The sequence below is a fragment of the Schistocerca gregaria genome, chromosome 1 (assembly GCF_023897955.1).
Source record: "Schistocerca gregaria isolate iqSchGreg1 chromosome 1, iqSchGreg1.2, whole genome shotgun sequence".
Classification (NCBI taxonomy): Eukaryota; Metazoa; Arthropoda; class Insecta; order Orthoptera; family Acrididae; genus Schistocerca; species Schistocerca gregaria.
Genome location: NC_064920.1, coordinates 1,052,587,241 through 1,052,602,348, shown reverse-complemented (window position 1 = coordinate 1,052,602,348; position 15,108 = coordinate 1,052,587,241). Strand labels below are relative to the sequence as shown.

Below are 15,108 nucleotides of genomic sequence, written 5' to 3'. Positions count from 1 at the left end.
CTGCACTCTATCCCTTTTCCTAAACCTCACGCCCTTTTTGTTTAGCCCCCTTCCTTTCCCTTGAACTATAACTATGAGTTATTGTGATCATTTCTCAGGTTTGGTTACTGATAATAACTTGCTACCAGTTCCTATGAATTTATTTTGTACACCACAGCACTGAAGATGATCACTATGTGATTGAAAATCGATTTTGCTATCAATAAACGATCAGTATTATGGCAAACTCTAACCTTCCTTTTAATTTAGTTTTTGACCTCCTCCACAACTTGTCTCAACCTGGAGCAAGCTCGACACTGAAACCCATAACTGTGGGAAATTCCCCATCCAGCATGGCCATTTCCAAGATATCCAGAGAGACTTTGTGGGGCCACTCCCAGATTCAAATGGATACATGTATGTCTTGTCTGCCACAACAGGACAACTCAGAGGGTGAAGGCCACACCTCTGACTCATAGCTTGGCAAACACTGTCACCTGAGCTTCCATCACACTCTCGATTGCATGCTTCAGCTGACTTGAGTCCCTGACACCTGACTGGGGCCAGCAGTTTGAGTCAGCCCTGTTCTCTGAGCTCTGCCACCTCATTGTGTGCCACTCGTCTCACATGAAGGACTACCATCCTCAATCCAATGGACTTGTGGAAAGGTGGACTGGGGAGTTTGTGTTGTAGTACCACGCCAATCGCCCAGTCACTTTCATCAGCCATTATAACCACATGGGCATCTGGTGATGAGTGGTGCTCTGAGTGAGCTCGACTTTGATGTTCTCGAAAGCTGCTTGCATATGAGGAGTTCAAGTGAGCTTTCATTTGCCCAGCACGTTCATTCTGTCGAGTGAAGTAGCAGAACAAGTGGTCCTGCAGCATGGGGGATGTGTTGTTGGTAAACATTAATTGCTCCAATAAAATGACGCAACTCTTGATATTCCGTTGGAGGTGGTAGGTTAGGGATTTGGTCTATCTTTTCTGGGGTGGGGTGGAAGCCCATAGCACTGACAAAGTGGCCTATGAATGTAACACATTTTTGTCAGAGTTGGCATTTGTCCTCACTGACCATACACCATGCTCTACAAGTTTGTTGAATATCACCTGAAGGTGTTTCTCATGATCTTGAGTTGTTTGTGAAAAGATGATTACATCGTCCAAGTAACAATAACAAAAGGGCATGGTAAAAAGACAAGTCATTAATGAATTGTTGCCAAGTCTGGGCTGCGTTCTTTAATCTTAAGGGTATAAAGAGGAATTCAAAAAGGCCAAACAGTGTAATTATTGCCGTCTTTGAGATGTCCTCCATGGCCGTTGGGATCTGCAAATAAGCTCTTTTGCAGTCAGTCACGCTAAAGATGGTTGCCACAACCAGTTTCTGGGAGAAATCCTGAATATTGGGCACAGGTAACTATCTGTGATGGTGTGGGCATTCATATGTCTATAGTTCCTGCATGGGTGCCACATTTTATCTTTTTTCATTCCCATAGTTATCAGTGAGGCCCATGCACTGTCTGATGGCCTGATGGTTTCCTCACATAACATTTCCCAGTTGCAGCCTTGGCTGTCTTAAGTTTGTGATGGCTAGGCAGAGGGGCTGGCATTGGACCGGTGGACCGAGGGTAGTGTTAATTCTGCCGTGCATTTTGAGGCACCACGTCATGGATTGCGTGGCCTCTCCCGCCTGAGGTTTGAGTCCTGCCTCAGGTAGGGGTGTGTGTGTGTGCTGTTCTTAGCATAAGTTAATTTAAGTTAGATTAAGTAGTGTGGAAATCTAGGGTCCGATGACCTCAGAAGTTTGGTCCCTTAGGATTTCACACACACACCAAACACGGCCACGGGCCAGGGGTGTGGTTGTCCAGTTGAACTGTGGTAGAGGCCATGCCTGTCATGAGAATCACTGAGTCATTCACAGCGTGTAATTGTATAGCAGATGGAGTATATTTTCCAGGTGCCAGCTGATATGGCAGCATGCTAATGTCAGTGCCCATGTCAACTAGGAAGTACTCTCTAAGATAGTTGTCATAGACGAAGAGCCATGTGCCATTAGAATGTATACCAAAGACATGACGAGTGTTGTCATGTTTTGTAGCAAGGCGGTTGAAGCAGGGCAGTGACCTGATGTGCCTGTGTCAGGCTGCTGTACTAGTTTGGGTAGCTGCAGGGTGAATGACGGTGGAGCATCGGTACCGAAGCACGCTTGGAGCCAGCAGGGACAGTGTGGACAAGCAGGTGCAGTGTTATTGCTGGGTGAGTTGTTGTGGCAGCTACACGTGGGTCAACAGCCAGGCATGAATGCAGCAGATGGTTGTTAACATTCTGCTACAAATTTGGCACCTGGGTCCGTCATTGTATCTGATTGTTGGTACCTCCCTGCAGCAGCATCTTGTGAAGCTGCTGCGGACACAGCATCCAAGAGCTCAGCTGTGATTGGACCAGCTTGGCAGCTGTTGGTTGACCGGGCACTGCACAGTGAGTACTGCATGGTCATCACCATGCGTGTGGCTGGTGTGCAGGCTGTCTTGAGCTGGCTGTAGGTGTAACTGGTGTTGACATTGGTGCCGGAGCCAATGTGGGCGTTCATCAAGGCGTGATGCGTGAGGGCAAGCATCTGGTTGGCAAGGCATAACTGGGTTACCAGCAGTTTGTCGTCATGCATTAGTATGGCAGCCTGTATATTTTCAGGCAGCTTGAGAAGCCTTAGTGGCCAGAGAGTACGATCTAGTAAGAGGTTTGTGTCAATTCGGAGTCATAACCTGTGCCATGGTACTGACTGGATCTTGTGGCCCAGAGACAGCTTGGTGATAGCTAGGTGGAGTTGTTCCAGTGAAAGCAACAGGCACTATAGTGTGAGCTTCTTCACAGTCTCGTATCAGTCAGTGGTTGGTGCGTACAATAGGAGGTCACTGATAAGATCAGTGTTGATGCAGAGGTGCTTCAAAAGCACTGAAAACTTGTGCCGGTCATACATGACCCCAGCTGACAAAATCAAGCACTCTCAGAGTACAGATCATACTTGCGGAGAATCAACTTGTAGCGGTGGCAGATAGAACGTTGTGTGTGGCTGCTGGTAATCTGCGTGGTGGCAATGGGCCAGTACCAGTATGAGGTTGTTGTACTCAAGTGAAGTACATGGTGGAGGTTTGTGAACACCATCTGGTGGCACCGATAGAAGCGTCAGCTGGCATCGTGGTGTGGTTGTCATGGTAGGTGTGTCGGGAATGCGAGTGTCATGACCGATTATCACAGGACACAGCATGAGTTTCGCAACTGGTGCATTTGCATCATGGAGGATAGCATCATAGTAGGGTACCGAGGAATGTAGCATGGTGGTTGCGTCCTAGTTGGTGGCAATCATAGCAGATGGCACATCGGTGTAGGTCACCCAAAGGGGCGGCTGTTGTAGGCACTCCTTGTGTTCCCATAGTGTGTGAGTCATAGTTGCGGTCAGGCATGCTGTATTGATATGTTGTGGTCACGAGGTGTGAAAAGCCTGCACAGTTGCAGGTAGACACAGTGTGGCTGTTTGTTGAGTGATGACAAATGGCAGGTGTGGACCAGAGCATGGCGCGGCTTTTGTCGGTGTGACATCGTTGTGATGACATGATGCAGGTCATGGCATGGCTGTAACAACTGTGACATCACCCAGGTGATGTACAGTATCACACAGAACATAAAGTTCAGGTGTAGGCCATGGAAAAACATGGTCTGGCACATGAAGGACACTTGTAGGTCATATTTGTCCACAGTAACCCGTAAATATTGGTTCTCTGCAGTGGAAGGCAGTCGTATATGGCGGCAATTGTTTGTCAACAACTGTGATGCTCTGGAGGAAGTCCATAATTTAGTACATTGCACATGGAATGTCGATACCTACTGAGTCATTAGAATGAAAATGAGTGTGGTGTAGTTCATAAACACTGTCACTGATCAGTATATTAGTAACACTGGTCAGTCGGTAGGTGCGGATGGTGGCAGGCAGACATTGTTCACCATGTGTGGTCACTGTTGATCCAACACAGTTAATTAAGGGAGTGGTAGGCTTTGTATTGCCACCTTCACTGATAACATCATACTTTGAAATTTAGTGTGTTTGCCTGTTCAGCGAGAGCTAACGATGCCCTGGCTTGGCAGTTGTTGAAACTATGGAAACATTGTCAACTGTTCGAGAACCACAGTTGCATTGGTTATATCATCTGGGAATTGACAGAACACCAAAATAGATGCACAAATAAATCATCTGTGAAGATTCCAGATGATGAAGCACCATTGTGAGGTGTATTCTTCATTGTGTGAAGTTTGTATCCCACAGCGATTGGCAGCATGCCAATGTGAGTATAGCTCAGTATTTCATGACACATTTGAAAAGAAAATAATGGGATCACCACTGTAGGCAGTGGGGAGTGAGCATGGTAATTCTGATGATAAATAATCATTCACACTCCCATCAATTACTAGGAATGCTTTTATTCTTGCAGCTTATATTCCATGTATGTAGCATAGAACACGTGCTGCAGAGAACTGGTCTGGCAAAGACACAGTTGTTCTTTCTGCAGTAGAGCAGCAATCAATATTATTGGGAAGGGTAGGGTGGTGGTGGGGGGCTGGGGGGTGGGGGTGTGTGTCAGTGGCTCTATGTCCCCACATGTATTTTACATGAATGACATGGGCAGAAATCTAATTAGCTATCTTAAAGTAACAGAACAACATAAAATTGTGTCTGTAGGCAATACCTTAATTTTTTTTATAAAGACAAGAAGTAACTTGTGACTGCTTTGAAAAAAGATAGGCTGTGCAAAATGGCAAGTAGAATTTATGAGGAAAAGATTAATGTAAATAGTGTGAGTAGTATGTCGGCAAAGGAGAAATGGTATTGTACCCTTGGACACATATATCTGAATGATCTGGATACATTGGGTAAACATCAGTTAACAAATGGATTTCGAACAAAGTTAGCATCAGTTTGTGAAGTGTAAAGTTTGTATTGAAAGTAAAATGAACCTGTAGGGTACAAGGATGAAAGGGGCAGAGTTTATTAGTTATTTAGGGCATTATATGGCTTGAAAGAAAGTCCTTGAGCATAGTATGATTGAGTGAATGAGTTTTAAGAAGTAAACTTGGTTATTGCCTTTACATACTGAACTGAAAATTATGTGATCCATACAACTGTGAGGCCTGAGTTTCTCCCAGTCTACATTATGTTCCAGCAATTCACGGGAATGCAACTGGGTAACATCATTGACAACTGTCAATATTTTGAAAGGTGGGCACTCACAAGTAAGAACTGTGCAAGGGAATTTAAAACCTCAGTTTACAGAGCGATTCTGAAAAGATAACACCACTATCGATAATCACCTGTTGACATGTTGATGGTTGTTGACGATTTTATACGTCTGCATTCCCTTAAGTTATTTGAACCTATATAATTGTGTTTGTTGATGGTTTTCTAATTTGTGGTAAAAGTAAGAAGAAAATGCAAGAAATCACACTCTTCTTCAAGTGATTTCAAATGAGGTCTTGGGATAAATATTGACTATATTTATGCAGAGAAAGTAATGATTCTTAGTTAGGAAAGCTATGATGAATCTCTAGCTATGAAATATCAGATTGAACATTCGAAGGCCTACAGTGTACCAATGGTAGTTAATTTGAAATTACAACCAGCACAAAGTGCAAGTCATGATATTAAATGCAGAAACTTGATAGGTGCTCTACCACACATTGGCTCAAGAACACAACCAGATATAAGCTACAGTGTAAACTATTTGAATAGATTTCAAAAATATGATTACTGAAAGTGAATGCTGAAATATTTGTATTAAACAAAAGCTTTGAAGTTAATTTATGGAAGGGCTGAAAATAATGATCTCTTATGTTGTTTTGTAGATACAGATTAGGCATGTGATTGTCTAGATTGTAAGTATACATCAGTGTAAGTAGTTAGATACAGACATACAAATGATTAGAGTTTCAGAAAAACTGGATGATTTATTCAGGAGAAAGAGCTTCACATATTGAACAAATCAATAATGTGTGGTCGATCCCTGGCCATTATAAATGCAGCTATTTGGCTTCACATTGTAGATAGAGCAATTAAAAATCATCCTGAGGAATATCATGCCAGATTCTGCCAATTGGTGCATTAGATAATTAAAGCCCTGAGCTGGTTGTAGGGCATGTTCTCAACTGTGGAGAGGCAGTAGTGTTTGGCAAGCATGTATACAAGCAGTAGAAACTTATATGGGTGTTCATTATGTTGCTGAAATGTAAGTTCAGGATGGCTTGCCATGAAGGACAACAAAACAGGGCATAGAATATCATTGACATTCTGATGTGCTGTAAATCTGCTGTAGGTACAACCAAAGAGGTCCTGCTGTGAAATGAAATAGCACCTGAGACATCACTCCTGGTTGTTGGATCCTGTGTGTGGGTGACAGTCAGGTTGGTATCCCATCTGTGTCAGGGGTGTCTCCAGACACATCTTCACTTCTCACTGGGGCTCAACTCAAAGCAGGACTCAGCACTGAAGATAAATTTGCTCCAGTCAATGAGATTCCAGTCCAAATGTGCTAAACACCACATGAAATGGGCGTTTTGGTGTACAGAGGTCAATTGTAGTTGGTCCAAGGGACACTGTGATCTCAGTCCCCCTTTCTGTGAGCCACCTATTAATGTTCTTGTGATTACTGAAACATGAATTGCACATTGGACTAATGATAATGACAAACCCAGGGCTCTGAGTGCCTCTTTGACAATTGCTCAGTTGACATATCCCCAGTTTACTATCCTTGCCAGCTGCACAATGAAACTGCTTGCAATGTCACACATTCATCCATCGATCACCAAAGTCTACAACTTTGCGTTTTCCATTGATACCTGAATGAACATCAGTTTGTAACCAGTTTGCATAACTCCTCATTTCTTCCTTCTTCTTCTTTCTTTTTGTCTTTGAGTGTATTTTGGAAATCTAAGAAACAAGGAAGTGTTACAAAATCTTCTACTTTCTCTGAGTATGAAGCATTGTCAAACACTGTCACTGAGATTAATTAATAATAAATATTTTTATGCAAATTGTAATGAGGTTGTTAAAAGTATATGAAGAAAACTCAGTGGCAGTCATTATTCCTAGATATAACTTTAAAAAATTCAAAGTAGGCTGAAGTACACTACCATTTTGTGAGTGAATGTTATAGGAACAGAATTATCAACATTTTTAAAGTAAATCCAGAAAACAAAGTAGCAGACATTTTGCCCAGTCTTTGGTTAAGGATAAATCTGTACTATTTTGAGAGATGTTGAATGTCATTTGACTGTGATATGAAGGTAAAGAGGTCTGTCGAAATGTGATAAGTTTATATTGATGACATCGACAGTGTTGAAGGCTCTCAATGAAATGTGTATATGTATGTACAATAGCCAGTGCCACACTCTGAATGTGTTCACTGTGTAAAGAGAGATGTAAATTGTATTTAACTTTTTGTTAATAAATTTTGTTAACAGTTGAAAATATTGTTCACCTCTAAACTTAGCATAATTTACAGAGTCAAAACTAGTTTCCTGAGTGCCATTTGATCCTTAATGACTATGAAAATGAATTACTAACACTACAACTCTCAGTATCCATGTATCCAAGCACAACTGGTGCCACTGAACAAAGTCATTGAGAGTGTTGCCGTTTTTTCCTTGGAAATGTATTTCAATCACTTCCACTTGTCCAATTGCTCTGAAATCCTACATATTGTACCTGTGTAGTCCCAGTGATGATGCAGTTACTTGATGCAAGGACTATAAGCTGATGCTGGAGGCAGGATTATCCAACTCGGTCACTCCCTGCCACCCCGCACATCTGTACTGCCTGCTGCCATGGCCCTTTCTGCCCCACTCTTGCTGAACCACTATTTCAAATAAACTAGGTCACTCTTAAAAACAATAATTTTTTATCAGAGATGAGTTATGAATATTTCTTTAGTTTCCTGTCCTTTTTGCGTGTGCCTAATCAATGAATTGATGGTTCTGTTTTTTTTTTTTTGGTGAGTGGTAGTCTTTTACTCCTAAAGTATTTACATTCTTGAAATAAAGTGTATCCATATGGATTAAATATACTGTTGTCACGAGAAGTTGATAAACTACACTGTGAATAATTAAATTTAATGAAATACTACATGAATAAGAATTTGGCAATTTTGTATACACATGGTACATGCATTACTTCTAGGTATACTGGAAAAGGAATATTTGCATGGGATTATAAGCTGAAGTCATACCATCATGCTACATCTCAGGTCATATCTCACAATATAGTAAAAGTACTTTTAATGATACAAAACAGCTGATTGCTCGTGTCAGTTTAGAAGCTGAAAGCAGCTCTTTAAATTAGCTTTTATTCAAATATATTCTGGTGTCCATACGTCTATATCCTTGTTTGCAAAAGCACTCAGAAGCATTACTTAAAGATCTCATCACTTTTATTTAAAAAACACTAAATTTTCAACATTTGTCCAACTGTAAGAATTTAAGTTTCTTATCTTAATACTCGAGGGAGGTGTGACGAGTGTGTGTAAAAACTATAGAAATTACAATTACATAATTTTTCAAAACAAATTATTGTGACACTACAAACTGAAGGCACAGAAAGCAAAAGTTACTAAATCCAAAAACAACAATGCAGGAAAAGATCTATTGCTACTTAATGTAAAGATGACACATTAAGTTGCAGACAGGCACAATTAAGACACTTACACATAAGTTTTCTGACGCAGCCTTCATCAGAAAAAGAAAGACGAATACACAACAGTCATTCACAGAAGTAAGTACACCTTACACACACATGATCAGCAGCTCTGGCAGCTTGGACTACAGACAAGCAGTCAAAAGAATGTTAAAATTACACCTTTTCAAATTGTTTAAAATTCTAGTGTTCTTCTGATTCATACTTGTTTCTTGTCTCACAAACTTTTTTATCTTTTCCTGGCCTAAAGATCTGTTTATTCTGTTTGTTGCTATCCCTCAAACAATAGTTCTTGTCATCCTGTAAACAGTCACTTATGAATGGATGAATTGTGAAAAGTCCAGGGTGGTCAAAAAGTAAATGTTCCAAGGATAAGACATCATTCATCTTTATGAAATGCTGAGTTCATGCAGGTGCAGAAAAGAATACATCTGTGTAGTATCAAGCTTTCATGTCCAGATCAGCATGATCGCAGACACAGCTTCAGGGCCACAACAGAAAGTAGATGATAAATTTAAATGTCATGTCACTAGGGCCCCTGTCGAGTAGACCGTTCGCCAGGTGCAAGTCTTTCAATTTGACGCCACTTCAGCGACTTGCACATCGATGTTGATTAGGACAACACAACATCCACTCCCTGAGTGGAGAAAAATCTCCAACCCAGCCGGGAATCGAACCCAGGCCCTTAGGATTGACAGTCTGTCGCTCTGACCAGTTAACTACTGGGGGCGGACAAGTTGAAGATAACTACTAAGGATTTATTTGTTCAGTCATGTACTTTTTATATTCTGTGGATGCCATCATGATTGAGAGTAAGCAGGGATGTGAATGGTTCAAGATCTATGTTAACAAAGAGAAGCAATTGTTAGAAACTAATTCTGTATAATTTGTTGATAGTTAACTATCATGGTATTGTTATTTATTGTTTGTACTGATTTAAAGAGTGAGAAGAGAGAAAAGGTGCAAGGAGAGAGGGATAGGAAGAAATCACAGAGAACTCCAATAGTCAATGAGGACCAGAACAAACCTTTATGTAATATCATGTAGACAGAGTTGCAGGATATGGAGAGTGAACTAGAAGAGAATTGTTTGTTGCCCTGCTAATCAGTACAGTTACTGCCTGTTGAGATCTTGTGATATTACTTGTACATCTAGATAAGAACTGAATAGACATTGAGATTATTTGTCTATAAGCCCTGTGATTGTAAGTGAAAGCTCTTTGGTGTAGAATATGTTCTTGAAGTGGAAGTACTATTAGTGGTTGTCTGATTGAGAAAAACATATTCTGAAACCACCAAAAATCGTCAGGACAGTTTGAGGATTTTGGGGATGGTGTACTGTAAAGTAGAAGAGAACTCTGTGTCCTCTTCTGCGTTCCTCACATTCTGAAACCATCAGAAATAATTAGATCAGTGTTGAGGATGGTGTACTTTAAAGTATAAGAGATCCCTGTTCCCTCTTTTGCTCTCCTCAGTGTACAATATAGATCACTACTTATGTTCCTGACATCAGTGTCTCAGTTTGAAATAACTACTGTTCTGTGAACTTAGAAATAACTGAATTATATATAGTCAATATAGGAATGACAATTGTTTTTACATTGTTGTGGCTTTTGGCTCCAGTCTACACACAGTTAGCAAGAGTTAGCCTTTAATGCTGTTTTCCAGTCATATTATTAAAGTACTTATATATTTTTCAGATTTGGTTTGGGTGCTGGGAAGGAAGAAAGAACTTCCAGTGGAAGTCCGAGCCCAAGTGTACAACAAACTCGTTGAACTTGGTATTGATACTGAAAGGCTCACACTATCACGTCAAAGGAATTGCCCTGTCTTTTAACTGCTTGGTGTTCTTCCTCAAGGAGTGAGAATGTACAGCAGATAACTCATACAGACATCGCTCAAGTGAAACATTGAGAAGTGGTACATGTAGCCAAGTAAAAACCCACAAAATGGCCTCTATAGATGTTACTCCAAAACTCTAAGATGAAATGCAGGATCTTTACGATCACAACACTAATATGGAGTGACAAGGCAGTGATGTGAACTTACACAATTGGCATATGGACTTCTTTCCATCAACATAAATTCATTTCCATAGTGCACATTCATTTACAAAATGTGTTTAACTTGAACGTTCTCATTGCACAAACTTACTCTGTTAGTGACATTCAAAATATTTTATTTATTTAAGTAACTCATGGCTTTGAGATTGTGTATGCACAGTCTTATAGTTGTTGTCAACAGTACTTGTGTATGAAGAGACTGTGCTTGGATAAGGATGTTCATCTCTTTTATATACTTAATACTTTCCTTTGTGTCAGTATTGTAAAAGTGACAGCCTGATATATTTTAATGATGTGTACTTCATCAGTGTATGATGAAATGCCTCATCTGAGTAAAATGTAAATCATTTTTTGATATTAAAAAATAAAAATTAATTACTGAAAAAGGGTGTAAATTTCTTCCTCATTAAACCTCATTATTTGGCAAAACAAGCCTTTTAAAAAGAAGAAAAGTTAGAAACTCTCCAGTTCATAGTATTTGTAGGCCCATATAGAAATTTTTATGGAAGAAACTACTGCAGCTGCTACAGATTACACATTTCATAGTTTCTATGGCTCATATATTTCTGCTGTAAATAATTATGAATAAAATGGAAGCTCTTCTGGAGAAGTATTTATTTTCAGATTATTTCTTTATTGGTCCCATAGATTATGATTTGGTACTTAGTTTGCTGAGATATACCATTGATTACAGATTAGAGTTTGTGTGCCATTGCAAACACTCTGAAAACTACTTTAGGTTTTAGATGCATTGCTGGCAAATGAAGTATCGTCAGGAGGTAAGCACTCAGGCAGCTGTGACATTAACATTAATATGATAGATGCTTTCAGACCTATTCACAAACATGCCAAGAGAAACAGCATTTCATGAAAACACAAATGACTATAAAAAGAAAATTTATGGCAAATCCCATCAGAGTAAAAATAAGTTTGGGTATTCCTAGTCATGTCACTTCTTTTCAAATTTGTATTTCACTGATACTGCTATTGGTATATTTTAATGCTAATTTGTCAGTGACAGTTCACTGTACAAGCTAGAAAGGTAGTGCTGCCAAGGAGATAAGAATACTCTGGATAAGATCATCTACTTAGGATTTAATATGCAAAGTGCATCATGATCAATGTATGAGTGAGGTAATGGATGCTGTTGGGAAGAATTTTGTGAGATTTTACCCCTTGGCTACTCATAGGGTTCTTGTTACATCTACAGCTTATCCAGTATGTATCACCTAATAGTTCCATTGAAGATGAAAAAGTAAAGAAGTACATTGACTACCAGTGCTTTTTCTCACCTTCCTATCTCATGAATGGGTAGAGGAGGCTTAGAAGATATATTTCCCCTCTCAGAATCATGAACGATACAATACTGTTTTTACTATGAAGGTGCTTGAAAATGCTCTCGCCTTGTCATGATCCTCCACTCTAGTACAGGATGATAGTCATATTAAGATGTTGGAGTACCTATCTCTTCCTGGCAAACACTTTCTCCTATGCATGGTAATCTAATCTGGACAGAAGGCCTGTTTCTCGGATGTTGGTGTGAAGACACTGTAATCACCATATACAATTCTGGTAAGGACAAACATCTTCCATCCAGCTACCACCCAATTTCCTTCACTAGCAGTATCTGCAAGGTGATGGCCTGAGTCTCAGAATTTGCTCACAAATGCACAATGTGAATTTCATAAGCACCGCTCTGCAGTTGATCATCTTATCACCCTGTCACCTTATATTATGAACAATTTTCTGTGGAAGTGCCAGACTCTACCAGTGTTTTTTGATTTGGAGAGGGCTTAAGGTATATGCTGGAGGATGCTCATCATTTGTACAATGCACTTGTGGGTCTTCCAAGGCTGTCTGCCCCATTTTATTTGAGACTTTTTAAAAGATGAGGTTTTTAAGGTTTGGTCTTGTTGAACACATCCATTGAGGAGAACAGGGTGCTTCAGGGTTCTGTGCTGTGCATACCCCTACTTGCCATAGCAATTAACCCCGTCGTGGACTGTCTCCTGCAAGGCGTCTAAGGGTGTCTTTTTGTCACTGACTTTGTGATTTACAGCAGCTCTCAATGGACCTGTTTACTTGAGCAACAATTTCAGCAATGTCTCAACTGTCTCTATTCACGGCTCATTGACAATGGCTTCCACTTTTCCACTGAAAAAAACTGTCTGAACTTCGCACAGTGTAAAGAGTTTCTTCCACCATCCATACATCTTGGTCCTGTTATTCTTCCATTTATTGAAACCATGAAATTCTTGGGGCTCCCCTTCAATAGGAAACTGTTGGTCCTCGCAAACATCATATCTGGCAGCATATTGTACCCAATCTATAAATACCCTATGTATTTTAAATGGAACTTCACAGGGTGTGAAATTTAAAAATCCTCTTCCACTTGTACCAATCCTTTGTCCAATCAAAAGTGGATTATGGATGTCTAGTTTACTCATCTGCACAACCGTCTATTTTATGTCATCTCAACACAATCCACCATCAAAACATAAGTTGGCCACTGGAGCTTTCTACACTAGCACAGTTATGAGTTTCTATGCAGACACTGCCAAACTGCTGTCATGTTGGTGAGATGTTCTTCTCAGCAAATATGCAAGCTATCTGTCTTCTATGTCCAACCATTCATCCTATGTATCCTTTTTTGATTGCTTCCTTGACCAGCATGCAGGGTAAGTGTAACTTCTTTGTTGTCTCCTGGAGTTCGCTTTCACATACTGCCTCAGAAGCTTAATCTTGCTTCACCTGCCATACCTCTGATGGGTGAGAGACCTTCATCATCTTGGCTTCATGCAGAGGTCCACGTTCATCTTGGACTTGGTTTGTCTGCCTAGGACATTACTCTAGATTCAACATACTGCTGTAAGTTTCTTGTGCACACAACTTGGAGACAGAACTTTCATCTACACTTTCACCTCCCAATGGTTTGGGAGGTGTATCTCTCATTGTGAGGAGATATTTTTAGCTAGAGTGCATGTTGGGCACTGTTGTTTAAGCCGCCATCATTTGTTAAGTGGAGACCCAGCACCACTCTTGCTTACCGCAACCAGTCATTTATAGTGCACCATTTTCTGACCAAATGCAGATTTTATAACTGTTTATTTTTTAATGTATGTTTGCCAATTAAATTATCGAATATTTTAGCAGATGCAGCATGAGATGTAGACCACATTTTACTTTTTTACTCATCAAGTAATATGATGAAGGAAATTTAATTTTCAAAGATTTGAACAACCTCCCTGAAGGGGAAGCAACTGTTTTTAGCTATCCCTCTATTCCAGTCAATTGATTTTGGTTCATTCGGTAATTGACTATTTTAAGTTATGCCATGGGTGTTTATGATTCTGTTGTTTTGTGCCATAAAAAAAAGGGAAAGAAAGAAAGGAAAAAAGTGCTTTCCCACTTACCATTCTTCTACATAATTTGATTAGTTAGTTTGAGAGTTATATCCATGTTCTAATATTCATGATAAACATTTTGGTAGGGAATGTGTCAGTTCAGTAAGAGATTGGAGGGACTAATAAGAAATGAAAACAACTTTACTTTACATTTGGTCACACTTTTACTGCTTGAGAAACATTTTGTTTTCATATGAAAATTGTCAAAGAGCTTTATATCTGTATGTTTCATTCCTTTATGAGCCAATCGAATGTTCATCAGAGTGAAGTGCAGATCATTTTGACTTCCAGCACTGTATTTATGAATAATTGTATTATTCTCAAATTGCAATGGATTGAAGCAACATATTTAATGAACGGATAAATTTACTGCAATTCTGAATGTTTAAAGTTGATTAAATGGATATCTTTAGTCCAATTGTGCATAACCAACTAATATCTTTAACAGAAACATCATTTATTATTTTCTCTACTGATGCCTCTTTGACCTGCTTGACAGTTTCGGGTGCATTATCTGCTGGATTAAATCTGCTTCCTGAGAGTAAAGTGGTCATTAACACAGGCAAAAACAGTAATGACTTGATCAAATCCTGTGGAATGATCATTTAGATTTCTTTAGGCAGGTAATATAATGTCTCAATTTGTATTAATTAAGTATGCTAGTGTAATTTTCTGCTTCCAGTTTCTTAAATAGAAACAAAACCAGGTATTTACTGAACCAAGTATCCAAAAAAACTTGATTTCTCTTATAGAATATTGTGACTGACACTATCAAATGCCTTTGATAAGTTGCAGAAATTTTATCATTTAAAACTGCACTGTGTATTCAGTGAAAGTATGAAATGGCTGCTGTAGTACAGCAGCCCTCCTAAAATCCAAACTGAAGTTGTCTAAGTATCCCATTACTACACAGATCCTCAAGTACAAAG

At 39.6% G+C, this 15,108-nt stretch overlaps 1 protein-coding gene across 1 annotated transcript in view; it reads left to right on the top strand.

Annotated features, from left to right (window-relative positions):
* LOC126280991 (apolipoprotein D-like) overlaps nucleotides 1-11,150 on the top strand; it is a 216,219-nt gene extending 205,069 nt beyond the window's left edge. The window contains exon 4 of the mRNA XM_049979808.1: nucleotides 10,413-11,150. Within this exon, the coding sequence (XP_049835765.1) occupies nucleotides 10,413-10,549 (137 nt within the window). The 3' untranslated portion in view covers nucleotides 10,550-11,150. The remainder of the gene's footprint in view (nucleotides 1-10,412) is intronic.
* Nucleotides 11,151-15,108: the final 3,958 nt, after the last annotated feature.